This window comes from Homalodisca vitripennis, unplaced genomic scaffold (assembly GCF_021130785.1).
Source record: "Homalodisca vitripennis isolate AUS2020 unplaced genomic scaffold, UT_GWSS_2.1 ScUCBcl_1740;HRSCAF=5740, whole genome shotgun sequence".
Lineage (NCBI taxonomy): Eukaryota > Metazoa > Arthropoda > Insecta > Hemiptera > Cicadellidae > Homalodisca > Homalodisca vitripennis.
In genome coordinates this window covers 53,149-68,577 of record NW_025777898.1, presented here as the reverse complement: position 1 = coordinate 68,577, position 15,429 = coordinate 53,149, and the positions used below count along the sequence as shown (strand labels likewise).

The window sequence follows — 15,429 nt, the reverse complement described above, 5'->3', positions numbered from 1 at the left end:
GAAAGTTAATAATGTTATACACAATATTATCTTACAAATTTATGTTATGTTATACCAGAAATTAATTTGTTTAGTTATACAAGTTTAGTTTTTGTTATGTTTTTAGTAAATTTTATAAAAAAATCATAGTTTAGTTAATGCACGTATATATTTTTCATAGTTTTATGTCAATTTACAAAGAATTCTTAAACGTTGTATGTTACCACTATCATATTGTAAAAATTGTTTGGCATTTATGACGTTAGAAAAAGACAGAAATGTTATATTCTATTTTTAGGAATAAAATTGTTATAAATCATATATTTTAAAAACTTTATTGAAACATAATGGAATTTTTAATTAACATTTGATTTTTCGATATTTTTTCATAAAGTTTTGGTTGAAAAAACATTTTGGGTTATATTAATTTTTTCTAGTTTCATAAAAAACCAGTTATACATTCTTATTTTGCTTTTAATTCTTTATAAAAGTGAATTTTATTTAGTTTTTTTAGCAGTTTTCATTATTATTTTTATCTTAGATTTAAGAAAAGATGTAATTTTTGGAAATAGACAAGTGTTGCTTCAACTCTTCATTGTAATTCAAATATATCCAGCATTTCAAAAATCAGAGTATTTTTATAAAGCCTATTATATTTCAAATGTGTATACCTTGGAATAATATTTTAAAACTTTACTATTTTTTACAGGCACCACTTTTGAGTTATATAACAATTCAAAATAACATAACCGTATAAATAAACATAAGACTTTTTATGTAGTTATAAAAACATTTTCTTTTATTATACTCATATACTACAACAAATCATGATTGTACAAATGTATAACACTGTGGGGCTTAAGGTAGATTTGTATATTTTATGCTGACCCTCTGCAAGAAAAAAAACAGCTTGCTGTTTGGTTAGTTTTTGACTATCACTTGTAGGGTTAAATAATAAACTAAACATATTATGAACTAAATACGTTCTCACACCAAACTGTGTATGTTTGTGTAGCCTAATTATTTTATAAACATCAAAACACAGCAGATATAAACAATGTAACAAACTTCTGGTCACAGTCATTGGTAGAAAGTTGTCATAATAACACATAGAGAGAAAATCAAAAGAATTTAATTGAACACTTCAATTTGTTAGGTGATTGTTCTAAATTGAAATAATGCTTATTTTGAGACAAAAACAACTGAAATCAACAACAAAAAAGATGAATTCTCAATGTCTGCTTTGTACTGCCCATACAGCTGATGTCAATAGGAGGTTAAGAAGTTACAATAACTCCTTTTTAACTTACTAAAAGTGGTATTTGTTCATAAATTTGAATTAGATTGTAGAATTATTTTGTTGTATCTATCCAAATTATTTCACATGTTTGTTTTAGTTGCATGGTGAGTTACTAGTTTTAAGTCTAAGTCTTTCAGCACATTCTTGCTTCTTTACGACTTATACAAATTAAATTATGAAATATAAATATATATTGCTTAATATGATAATGGTGGTTTTCACGTCTTTAAGTTGAATTTTTTTTAAGAAATGATATTATTCAGTTTTAAATTTATGAAATATAGCTTATATAGATACTGCTGACTGGATTGTATTTCTTGAAGAAAAACATTGTATAAATCATTATTCACAATCGTGCCTGGAATAAAATTTACATTATTGTTTTATTTTTCCTTTAAGTGTAATATAATTATAATGCTGTGTAACTGTATTTTTACTGTAGAAAATAAATTGTTTTTCAACAATCTTGAAATTGTATTTTAAAATAACCATACCAATACATATAACACTTATAATGTAGTAATAAGTTAATTGTAATTATTGTTATTATTATGACTGTGAGACGCCTTGCAGCACAGTAGTACAGTGAACGCGATCAAGATCTTTTAATAGAGCTGCAGTAAAGATGTTAAGTAGTAATAACTACATAACTCGGAACCCTATACCAATAGCAAAGACTTCTGACCTATGCTCTTGTAAAAGTACTTTTAAGGCATCTCGAAAGATGTACAACCCTGGATAGTTTGAAGAACTTATCAATGTGTGAATGCTAATTCAGTTAATCGTCTACAAAAGTGTCCAAAAACATGGTAGAATTAATTATTCAAGTTATAATTCTGAAAATCAGTGCTCTTTGGACTGAAATTAACTAATGAATTACGTGTCTTATCTTTATTTAAAAGAAACCCATTTAAATATGCCTAACAATAAAAAAGCTAGGATGTGAAATATAATCATATAAAAATAAGTACAGAAATATATAAACAAAAATATATATAAATAAGTCAAACAAAAATCAAATACTTCCTCAACAATAAACTGTGTAATTAGTTGTCATTTATAGCTGATTTACACATTGAGTATTGCAAATTTTAGTACCAACGAATACACATTCACATCCTATAAAAGCTTTTGTAAAATACTGTATACAGTTTAGTTTACAATTTTGTCAGAAAGATTGATTCTTTGTGATCATTTTGGTATAGCGCGTCTTAAGTTTCATTATGTTTTTAAAACAATTAATTTGTGAACATCCATTTATGGACGTTGGTTTCGAAATTGATAAATTATATAAAATTAAGGACAAGTAAATGATTTGCATCTTAAAATGTAAATTGCATATGAGGTTCCCAATAGCAAAACCAGCCATATCCATCTCAAATGATTTAGATTTATTCAGCAAAAATTTATTTATATTTCGGTTGGTGATATTTCAATGGATTTTTTGTCAAAAAAGTATTAAACTAATGGTTTTTCCTGGTAACAAGTTTGTATAATGTTAGGGAAGTACAAGTAATTATATTAAAATAAATACAATTCACATAACTTTTTATGCATCTGTCTATTGGGCACAACTGTTTTTGAAAATGGACGGTTAGCCACCCTGAATCTTGCAATAGATGCAAAAACTGTCAATGAGGGTACAGAACTAACAGAGTGTAATATTATTAGAACACAAATTGTATTTAGCAAGACATAATCTCAGAGTTTAAAAAAATATATAGTTTTAGTGCTTAATGTAAGACAGTCTAAGAACAATTACAAAAGATTCAATTTACGAAAGATTACTTCTTAAAAAGACACTGGAGAAATAGCTATTCTAACTTTATTAAACAACTATCCTCTGGTGGAAGTTCTAAGTCTCTTAGTACTTCACAATCATCTTCCTCATTACAAACAAGTTTGTGAAGCTGTTCATTTGAAGTAAGCAACTGTCTGAAAACACATTTTCTGCATAAATGTTAGTTTCTTTGACAATGCTATGAAGAAAAACACCATCAATAATAAGTCTAAACCAATCTATTACTTTATTACCTGGTTTAAGAAATCTGGTTCATTTAAATAAAAATGTTTTAATTGGGGAAATTTACTCCATTGCAAAACAGGACGAGGAGCTTTCCTACCTCAACGTAGATTTGAGTTGGTTGAGGGTAGAGTGTTTACATAGCTAGGACCAGGTCTAGCTAAATCGTTATCACTAACAGAAGGTGTTGCAGTATTACTAGGCTCAGCTAAAATAGTAACTACTACAGAACTGTTTTTAAACATAAAACTTACATCAAATTTGTATACAAGTTTAATTGAATCAGAATGACTTCATAGTGTGAACAAAATTTAAAAATCACAAATTAACCTAATTATTAACCAGAGTTAATTATTAAGATCATACTTTAGAATAAGAGTGATTTAATAAATTTAGCACTTTCCAGTTTTATATGGGTACAAAAAATAAAAACAAGAATTTAAATAAAATTATAAACTTTATTAAATAGAAACACGTTAATGTTTAGTTTAAAAAGAAGTGCGTGCTCTGCTAGTGGAGGAATCTTCAAGAGTTTTGACTGTGAGAGTGGAACGAGGACCAGTGGTCCAGACATTGCCAGAGTTGTCCTGTACAGCCGCTTCCACAGTGACCTGGTGCTGCCCTCCGCCTCCCAGTGCCAGCAAGAACTGGCCAGTGAAGAAATCTCTGTGAGGTGTTACACTCTGCTGTAGCACTACTTGACCATCTCCAGGCTTCATCGGAATACTCTGTTTTAAGACAAACACACCACCTTTAATAGTTGCTATGTATTCTCTCTAAATCTGGAGTAAAGGTTATATTATTCTCTTGGGAATAAAACAGCTATTTTACTGTTATTCCTTTTAAAATACAATAATAAAACATGCTTAACCCTCCTGCTAGTGAGTCATAAATTACATTAACTATTTATGGTTGCTGTATTGTGATAACGTCATAATTTCCATCTCTGTTAAATGCTTACTTGGGAACTATACGTCATACAACCTTGACTTACACATAAAACATCACATAATGTTGTTGGCTACATTTTATACAATATTTTTGTTACATAATCTCAAACATATAAGATACTGGCTTTACAAAACACATACTGCTCCGCTCTGGCGACGTCAGCTGTCTGCAGCAGCTGTTCATTCAGTTCACTTGCTGCTATATCTATGCATTGTGGAAAGATATTGTTTTGGTGTCTTGATTTATTGTATTCAGCTCTAAAATTGCTGATCGTTGTGGTTCAAGTTAGATAAGCTTCCATAAGTGATTGAGAATAAAACCTCAATATGTATATAATGTTATATTTAAAATATAACTAAAATTTAGTGATTCAAAATAAGTTAATAATATCGGTACAGCTGTTTTTATATTTTATTATACAACAGTGAACATTTTATTCTGCCCCATGTGTGTTTGAAGCTAGATGCCGTAAAAGTACAAACTTGTTTATTTTTTTACTTGAAAGCATTTTAGTTGTCAAGGAAAAAAGTTTTCAATACAAATATTTACCTAATTGTATTACTCTATCTTATTCTAAGTTTTATGAAAAATATGATAAATACACGTTTGTTTATGTACAAAATCTAATTTTTATATTTAAACAAACAATGTTCTACACATAGCAATAAAAATTGCCTACCATTTTGGCAGTATGACACTTCTAGTTCTATGGTTGATATTTAGGTTGTGATAAAAATAAATAGCTCAACTCTTTTATTGATTAAAAAAAAAATTATCATTGATGATGGACGGTTTGAAAGGATAATGAGATTTTACCATTATTATATGTTACAAAATGTATAACACTGATTCGAGGACTGAAATCTACCATCGTCAGGTGTGAAGAAAATTAATACATAGACATTACTTTAACAATAGACTGCAATAGACTGTGAAAAAAGGGAATTATTTCCAACCACTTCTTGAAGTTCTGACTGAAGAAAAATTAAACCAGGTGTTGTCACACCAGAAGTCAAGAGCACAAATGTACGTTACACCAGCACAAGCAAAAGTGAGCTTGTTTTGTAACATATAACGATGACAAATGTCCGAAATCCTATTATCCTTTAAAAAAAAACCAATGTTCATAGGTAGCGAAAATGAAAGTGTTGGGTGAAACAACAATTTTCAGAATCATGGTGTCATGAATGAAATAGGATACCATTGGAAAAGGTTTTTATGAGCACTGTAACCCTCATAAGGTTTACCATAAACCATTAACCCTGCAGGCCCACCACCTCAAAATGATTCAGTTAGTAGTCTATTTTTACCATGTAATAAACCATAAAATATTCATCTTATAGAGGTTCTATTATATATTACCAATTAGTAAAAGTGTACCCAATTTAAAAACTGTCAATAATTCAAACTATTGTACTGAAGGAATTTTAGATTTGTGAGAATGACATTGTATCATTATAAAATCAGTTCATTTAGGATAAATGGTTTTTTAACAACTGTAAGTTTACTTTACAGGTATAACAAAATTTATTGTCTAGAAACTATATCAAAATTCAATGCAAACTAACGAGAGAAAAACAATTGTCAAGACACATAAAGGACAGCTTATAACAGACAATAAATGTAATAACTTATTTGTTAATTGTAATTAATAAATATAATTATATACTAATTAGTTTTTACCTTACTACAATATTATAAATGTTTATAGGACTCTTAACTATGATTTTAAACATTTTTATTGACTACTTAGATAAATTACTGACTCAAGAATTAGTGATAAGAAAACATAAAAATGTTATTTTTATTGATGTTTTGGAATGGGGATATTTTAAAATTGAAAATTGATGTTCATTTTTTGTTGTAATAACCCTTAGATCTATCAATTTATACGCTATAAATAATTTACCTACTGGAAACAAGGCTTGTCTAGACAATGTAGACACAATACAAATCTATGATATCTATCTGATATCAATAAAAATCTATGCATTTGCACCTTACTAGAGCAAGATACCATTTATGACCACACTGGTATTTTTGTTGATATTACATTGAATAGTAACGAGTCCCCCAGGAGGGTTTACTTCTGGCTAGTTCATACCTTCCCCTACACTACACTTAGTCCAGCAAAAACTGATGTGTCACTTAAATGTAGGCAATCTCATGGATGTTCAGTGCAGTTCATCACTAACTGCAAATGTCGAGATATTGGGCTGCAAGGGTAAAGCAATAGGTTTTCTAGATATCATGCAGACAGACAGGCAGAAATGAAATTTTTCCAGCCCCACAAGTGGGGCTAAAGCTCAGTCAAGGACAATAAGTTAAAACTATTATAGTTTTTATGGTTTTGAAAAGAATTATTTAAACCAATTCAGAGACAAATTGTGTAAAACCCAGCAGTGTAGTACATCTACAGCATATGAGGAATTAGACAAATATCTAGTGTGACTGTAATGACCTTGTTTTCTATTGTGAGACGAGAAGTGAGCTGTGAACTGAGAGTAAGCACAACACCACTGACTGAGCGGAATCTGTCAGGCTGGGAGCCGTGCTGTATCACACCCTCCACCTTGACAGACAACTGGGACCCACTTGGAACACTCAGATACTCTCCGTTTACCCGAGGCTGAGGTGTGATAGCCAGCTAGAACACACAATAAAATTATATGTTACAAGGTTTATACATGTCTATAATTTTGAAATAAACCAATTTTGATATAGTTAATGACCGTAAAACTTACCTTGAAACATTTATAAATTTACAAATTGAGTGTTATGTTTATTCATATTAAACTGTGACCTTGTTTTAATAATTAGTGATACACACAAACTGTTCACCAACATTCAGGACATGTACAGGAACTTTCCATTACAGAAAGGGAATCATGTTAGCAAGGACAAGCTATGCTCATTAAAATGGTGACAGTTATGATAAAATTATGTCATATGTGTTTTTATATGCAAATTTCATGAGAATTTATATATAATATTCCTATAAGCTACTCTGTAACAATAATGTTCTTTTGTTTAGTAAGGTTGTAATTACTAATACATTTATCGGCAGTACCATTGTTCTGTTGATTCAACAAGGTTTAAAAAAAAACATTAAAAGTTCGTTAAAGATTTTTTTCAAGTCAAAAAGAATGTACGGTAATTATAACTTTACTATAAATTTGTTAAAAAAATATGAAAATAGGTACAATTTAATAGATTTTTATTAATTGTACATCATGTTGAAAAGAATAAACCCTTTGAGCAACCTCAAAATGATATATCATTATGCAAATGTTAGTTGAAAAATTCTATTCTATCAAATATTGTTCTGTAATTTATTTATAGCTGTATTGATTTTCATAGTACAGTACAACCTCATTTATCTGTATTAAAACCGTGTGTTTTTTAAATTTATTTTTCTACTAATACATGTTTGGTGTTAACAATAATGTCTATAATATATTAAAATTTGCAAATAATACGAGTTGAGAGTTCACATTTAATATATAAGAAAACATTGTATTTTACAAGAAACAGCAAAGAATGATGTGCAATATTTATAGAAGACAAAGGATAACAAATTTCTGTCCAGAAAATAAATCGATCAATATTAAATAAAAATACTATCAAAACACTTTTTCATGGAGCAGTAAACTAAACACAATAGATGTTTGGTTAAACAGAATCGTTAGTCTAAAATGATTCTGGTTTCAAAAGCTGTTAAAATAAATAACTGCTTGGTAATAGATCAAATAGGTTGCAAATTAAAACACAGCTCTTGATCTTTCTTTTGGTATAAATAGTGGTGTTTAGAAATATATTAATATATTGTTAAAAGTAAAATTATAACCCACTGTTCTAGGCCAAAACCATAAAAACCAACAAAACTGCTGAGCCATTTAATTTACAAAGAAAAGTATTTGTAAAAATGCCATCTATAAAACTAAATTAAATAACTGTAATATTTCTAATTTCACAAAATTTGTTTTTATTGATAATTGAGATGCAGGAATCTGGGGACTACACTATTTTTTATGTTTACAATGTATAGCTACAAAAATATGACCAGGAACGATTATAAAATATAATGTAATGTAAAAAATATAATCTCCTCTTTCAGTAGTATATAGTTTGTTACTTCTATATTAGCATAAAACATAAATCTTTGAACAAACTTCATTCTTATACTAATTACATCAGAATCGTTGGTCTAGAGTATATTTCAATTGACAGATTCTTTCAGCTGCTACTTTTACAGCTATACTGAAAACTTAATATCTATTTTCAAAACATTACACAATGATTATTGTAGGTCCTGAATTACTTTGTCAGTAGCTATATTTAGTTTCTGCTTTTAAGGTATTATCTTTTAACACGTTAGCTTTCAACCCCGAAAAATACGTTTTAGCGCTAAAGCGCCAAATTTTTAAAAGATAAATTGTTATAACCTTTTGTTATTTTTCTCTTCTTTGGTTACTAATAAACATGATTTTATGATTTATGTATATTTATTACGTTTATAAAGCGTCGTGCACATTGGCCCGACAGAGCTTTTTACAAGGCGATATATTACATAAATCATTTGCCGTCGGGCCTATACGCCCGACGCCTGATTCAGGGATATTTCGTTTTGTTTGATATGCAGCCTGAATAATTCCCGCGCTTTTAGTTCTCTGTCTGCAATTGCATCAGCTTTGCAATTACATACTCCATTCAAGATGGCCGACAAGTAACATTCAAGTGAAAGTGACCTCTTAAAAATGTGCAGTATTAGTAGTGTTTTAACCAACAAATATTCATGAAAATACTCACAACATTGTAACTAAGAAAACTGTAAGTTTATTCCATTATAATATATAACAAATACTTACTCAAACATACAGAAAAAAACAAAATCTTCACATGCAAGTCAAGAAGACTCTTTTCAAGAGTTTATTCACATTAAATAACAATTAAAACTATTAATCAATTATTTATTTTAAAGCTTATTTAAACACTTTATCCAATTACATTGACATAACTTTTTTTCAATAACATTACTACTACAAAATTAGTTGTTGAAAATCACCAAATCTGGTGTGCTGTGACGTCATAATAGCCCAACTCTCACTGCTATTAAGCTTCCAACGCTACACCAATAGAGCGACAGGTGACAGACAGACTGCTGGAATAAGTAGATCAGGCAGTGCCAGGAGCATTAACCTCTAGTGCTGACAGTGTGTCTGCTGTAACTGACCTTCCACATCTGCTCACTGTTCATTACACTGACTCTAGTATAGTACTGTAAACTGCTTGATTTCATAAGTTTACAGAAACTGTCTGTTCCACTCAAATTAAATATCTGACAATACATCTCTACTGTGTAAAATGCCAACTACTAAATATCCCTGTGGTGTATGTAGCGTTGGAGTAAAGTATGCAGGGATACAGTGTAAGGGTAAACTGTCAACTGTGGTTTCATGCACTATGTGTTGGATTATCTAATAAAAGTCTGTCAAAGATGTGCAAGTTAGATGAGACCTGGTCTTGCAATAACTGTAAAAACAGATGGAATTACTGGAAAATCTTCCATCCATAATAACTCTTTTGAATCAAAGAGCAGTGACCAGGTCTCAGAGCTGGAAGGAGTGAAGTCAAAGGTACGGGCCCATGAAACACTAGATGAAAATGACTTGGAAACTTCATTGACTTTAGCTGCAGAGGCGGGAAATGCACTATTACATGAAAATATTAAACTGAAGCAAGATATCGAAAATATACATAATTATAAGACAACCCTAGAAGCCAATTTAGCCAGCATGGAAGCCAAAATGGAAGAACTTTTAACAAGTGAGGAAAACTATATAACTAAAATTGAAGCACTTCAAGATAAAACTACAAGACACATTTCTACAGCTAGAGAAAAGTAAACAAGACCAGGTAGAGCTACAAAATATTTTTTGAGGACCATGATCAGTCTCAAATTAAACTGCTAGCACAAATATACAGCAAAGATAAGCAATCTGGAAAAAAAAACTGTTGTAAAACTTAAAAATGAAGAAAATAAATTTATTTTTCAGTACTGAAACAAAAAATCCAAAATATTACAAGACAGTAGAAACCCAAACACATGACGGAATTTTGCTTCTGTGTCAGCCATACCCCTACTCTTTGAAATGAAGCAGCTAGGTAAAAGGCAAGATGAAATGGAACTAAAGATTAAGGAACTTTTCTGCTCAGCTTAGTGAAAAGCTCAGAACTGAACATGATCAAAATAGTAAAATTTCTAGTCTAGACCTAGACCTAAGAAAATTAAAACAACGTAAAACAAAAACCAAAAGTCCAGGCAATCCCTAGGTTAATTAAAACCTAAAACATCTGATAAAAAAGAGAATATTTTCAGTGTCTCTCTGCAGGTAGCAAAAAGTAAAACAATAGTAGAGATTTCTAACAACCTGAAAAATTTAATGGCAACAGAATTATCAGAGAAAACCAGCCAAAACCCTGTCAGAAAAACTGCCTTCAACTATGACAGAGACTTCTAGCCACATGACAACTTTTCAGGCAACAGAGTTAACTGGGGGAATCAGTCAAACCCCGACAGAAAAACCGTCCTTAAAAACTCTGACAGAGACTTCTAGCCACATGACAACTTTTCAGGCAACAGAGTTGACAGGGGGAATCAGTCAAACCCCGACAGAAAAACTGTCCTTAAAAACTCTGACAGAGAATTCTAGCCACAAGACAACTTTTCAGGCAACAGAGTTAACTGGGGGGAATCAGTCAAACCCGACAGAAAAACTGTCCTTAAAAACTCTGACAGAGGATTCTAGCCACAAGACAACTTTTCAGGCAACAGGGTTGACAGGGGGAATCAGTCAAACCCCGACAGAAAAACTGTCTTTAACAAACGTGGAACAAGATTTTATCCACACGACAAATTTACAGGCAATAAAGCAGACTAACTCATTGACCAAAGACACTTACTCAAAGGAGAACCCCTCTCCTACGAGTGATCATAAAGATTATGACATCATAGTTGTTTGAGGCTCAGGTTCATTCACCCTGCTCCAGCATTTAGAAGGGAGTGTAAGCTCCTTCCTCAGCCATTAAGTTAAGAAAAGGGCAGTCACACGAGGATTTCTTTAGAGAACACATTAACAATGTGAAGACAGCTGCCTCCTGGACCAATAGCTCTAATCAAATAACTACTAAGGAAGCTTTTCAGATCCAGTCTAAAGAATCAGATGAAGCTGCATTTCACGCACGCACCTAGAACTCACCATCTCATTTTTTATTCTATCGCCAGACAAAGAAATCAAGAGACAAAATGATATTCAACACCCAGAACTATAGTAAATTCATCACTGAGAACATATACTTAAGAGAAGAACAATTGAGACAGGTTGTGAAACCTCTGAACTTGCGTAGTACTCGAGAGGCTATTCACGAATTTAAACAGACAAACAGAAATGGGCTTACAATCTTTCATCAAAACACAGATAGAATAAAAAATAAGATTGACAGACTCAACCATCTGCTTCACACGATGTCTCCTGATCTACTAATTGTTACTGAACATGGCCAGAACAATATTGAGATGGCTAACACTAGGCTTAGTGACTACAGTCTGGTTTCATCTTTCTGTCGGCAGAATATCCTAAAGGGTGGAGTGGCTATTATAAACACATCAGCTTGGAGAATGAAATAGAATCGTTGGAAAATTGAAAAATATAAGCATTCCTTTAATATGTGAGGTATCAGCAGTCACAATCAAACTTAATAAGAGGGAAACTATTAACCTACTAGGAATTTACCGTCCTCCAAAAAATGACAAACAATCTTATACTGCTGCACTGCGTACTCTTTCCTCAGTGCTTGACAGGTGGATATCTCAGGATAATATTATTATTGTCATGGGAGACTTCAACGTAGATTCCATCATCCCATCTCCTGAAGGAAGACAGCTTGTGAACTTCTGGCGACCTACAACATCCATAGGTTGGATCTCCCTCCTACACGAATTACTAACACCAGCAGCACCTCTATAGGACATCTTTTGCATTTCTGCTGAGCATAAAGATTATGTAAATATCCAAATCACTAATACCGGAATCTCAGATCACACTGGGCAACTATGTACATTAAATTTCAAGATGAAGAGGACACCTACAATTTCATCAACAGGCAGATGCATAAATAGCAACTCCTTGGAAAATCTAAGGATCTTCCTCTCGTTGCAGTCCTGGAAAGAGGTCTTGGAATGTAACAACTTGGATAGAGCATATGGTGTATTTTTATGATTATCACCCTAGCTCTTAACACTACTTGTCCATTAAGGAAAACTCCGACAGAGACCAAACAGCTCAGTAAAGCATATATTCGAATGCTGAAGCAAGTCACCTCAAGAAACAATTTCTTACTGCACTAGATACTTATACACTAAGTGGACGAAATGAAGACAAAAAAATATCATCTGAATTAAAGAAATTGTATGACTTAAAACTCAGGACCCTCAGGAGAGGGGCATGTGCTGCTTTTATTGCTGATTCTGACAACAAATCCAAAGCAGTTTGGGAGAATGATCAACAGTGAGAGGAAAGGCAAAGCTGAGCCGGCGGACATTAGACGCCTAGAGTTTGGAGATTTATCGTTGACTGAACCTGTTTGATATTGCCAACCAATTTAACTCCTACTTTACCACTATTGCAGAGGAGACATTGAAGGCGAATCCGGGAGAGGGTGGACATCGCTTTCAGTTCAAAGACTGGGAGGTGGAGAGTGCCACATCAAGATGGGCGCCAACATCTGGGAAAGAGCTCCTCGGGATTATCTCTTCAATGAAAAGCAAGACATCTGCTGGCCTGGACGATTTCTCTTCACTGATGCTCAAGTACTGCCGTTATGAATTATTGACTCCATTGTTACATGTTTGCAATCTCAGCCTTGACCAGGGGTCTATTTCCGAGTAAAATGAAGACCTCTAAAGTTGTACCCCTACATAAGAAGGGCAGCAGACACAGGTTAGAAAACTACAGACCCATTTCGTTGGTGCCTACATTCTCCAAGTTGATAGAGAAAATAATATTGGCAAGAATATCGGTCCATCTGGAGGCCAATAACCTACTTTTATCAGGGCAACATGGGTTCATCCAGCAAAAGTCTACTACAACTGCACTCGTAGATCTTGTAGAACACATGATAAATAAGATCGAGGAGGGTGAAAGCGTCGTAGGGTTTCTACTTAGACTTAAGTAAGGCCTTTGATTGCTTGGATCATGCAATGATACTGACTAAGCTTGAGTACTTGGGCTTTAGGAGCACTGCTTTTTGTCATGGTTTGCAAACTATTTGAAGGATCGAGAACCAACTGGTTGAACTTAAGCAGAGCATGAAAGGAAATAAAAGTCTTGTATAGATCCAATAGACTCCCTGTAAAGAGAGGTGTACCACAGGGGTCTGTCTAGGGCCTGTTCTGTTTGTCCTCTTTACATCTGACTTTCCAGGATACATGGAACCCTACAGTAACACCATAATGTATGCCGATGACACGGTTTTCTTTTGATTTCTGGAAAGAATAGAGAGCACTTGAAGTACAGTCATACATTGCATTGAATGTTGCTGTTGAGTACTGTGCAGTGAACGACCTTGTTTTTAACGAATCAAAGACAAAAAACAATGACTCTTGGCAGCTTGAAAGAACAATTGCCAGGATTTCCCCAACCTTGACTCTGTAAATTCAGTGAGCATCTTCGTGTTGTGGTTGACAACAGAATATCGTGGATGGACCATGTTGATAACTGTGCAGCAGACTGAGTAGTGCCATCTTTGCAGTTAGAAGAATCAAGCATGTCGGCACAGAGGATACAGTGAGAATAGCTTACAACTCTCTGTTCGAGTCCTATCTCAGATATGGCATTGTCTTGTGGGGCGCTACGGCGAGTGGCAACCTGGAGCGTGTTCTCATCATTCAAAAAAAAGGTTAAAGAATACTGGCTGATCTTGACTGGAGAGACAGCTGCAGGTGTGCTTTTAAAGAAATGGGAATATTGACAGTCACTAATATCTACCTGCTGGAAGTGATCTACCTGGCATCCTCAAGACAACTGCAGCGCCACATGGATACTCACACCTACCAAACCAGGAATGCCACAGACTTTGCTCTGCCAGATTCACCACAGTGGTCGCTTTCAATTCAAAGCCTTCATATGCTGGAGCCAAGTTTTTCAACATCCTTCCTGACACAATCAAGAGAGCTGACCCAATTATCTTAAAGAAAAAACTTCAAGCTTGGTTGCTCCAACGACCGTTCTACACCATAAATGAATTTCTGGACTGGCCAAATTTTACTATGTAAAGCAAGTTCTGGACTGAAATTACCATAACAAATGTATTGTACTAAGTGACACCATTTTCCAATCTTGAAGATTGTAAAATAAAGATATTCTCTCTCTCTCTCTCTCTCTCTCTCTCTCTCTTACTTCTAACCCGCCTTTTCCTCTAGCTGAGTGCCAATTGACGCGTTTTGTTACTGGAATCCTACATTGTGTTTTTTATAAGTAATGTTTCGATAGTTGTGTGCGTGTATACTACTGATCGGTAAAAATGAGTGGCGATAATCTTCTTACGGATGAAAATCAAACGTATGATTGAGAATCCGTCTTCCCCGGGTGATTTGTTTGCCGAAATAAGTGATGATGACAGTGTGGAGTCAATGGTGGTTAGTGATATACCGGATGACACTGATAGCGACCTAGACTTTATTCCTGGTACTGATTCAGAATATTACTCTGATGACAATCAAGAATCAAACGTGGAACTTAATTCTACTGATGCTAATGGAACAGTTACAGATATCACAGGTACTTCCTTGATTTCTACAAACGCCAAGGACAATGATTTGGGTTGGGAAATGTTTGAGGGTAAGCAGAAAAACGTTTCAGTTCACTCAGACAACAAAATTTAATTTTTGTTTACCGAACAACAGAAAACCAATAGATTTTTTTCGTCATTACTTGACAGATGAAGTAGTTTGAACTTATGGTTGTTGAAATTAATCATAATGCAAATGAAGTAATTTCAAAGCTGCGACTAAGTCGTAAGAGTAGGCTAAAAGACTGGAAAAATACCAATCATGGGGAAATGAACAATTTTATTGGCCTTCTTTTATATATGGGTTTAGTAGGACTTCCAAGAATCA

General features: G+C 33.1%; 1 protein-coding gene across 1 annotated transcript in view; it reads right to left on the bottom strand.

Moving 5' to 3' along the window:
* Positions 1-3,740: 3,740 nt before the first annotated feature.
* The window catches only part of LOC124371651 (integrator complex subunit 7-like), a gene marked incomplete at its 5' end in the record, with an annotated part of 60,498 nt that continues 48,809 nt past the window's right edge, over positions 3,741-15,429 (bottom strand). The window contains 2 exons of the mRNA XM_046829990.1: positions 3,741-4,030; positions 6,715-6,900. Of these exons, the coding sequence (XP_046685946.1) occupies positions 3,791-4,030; positions 6,715-6,900 (426 nt within the window). The remainder of the gene's footprint in view (positions 4,031-6,714; positions 6,901-15,429) is intronic.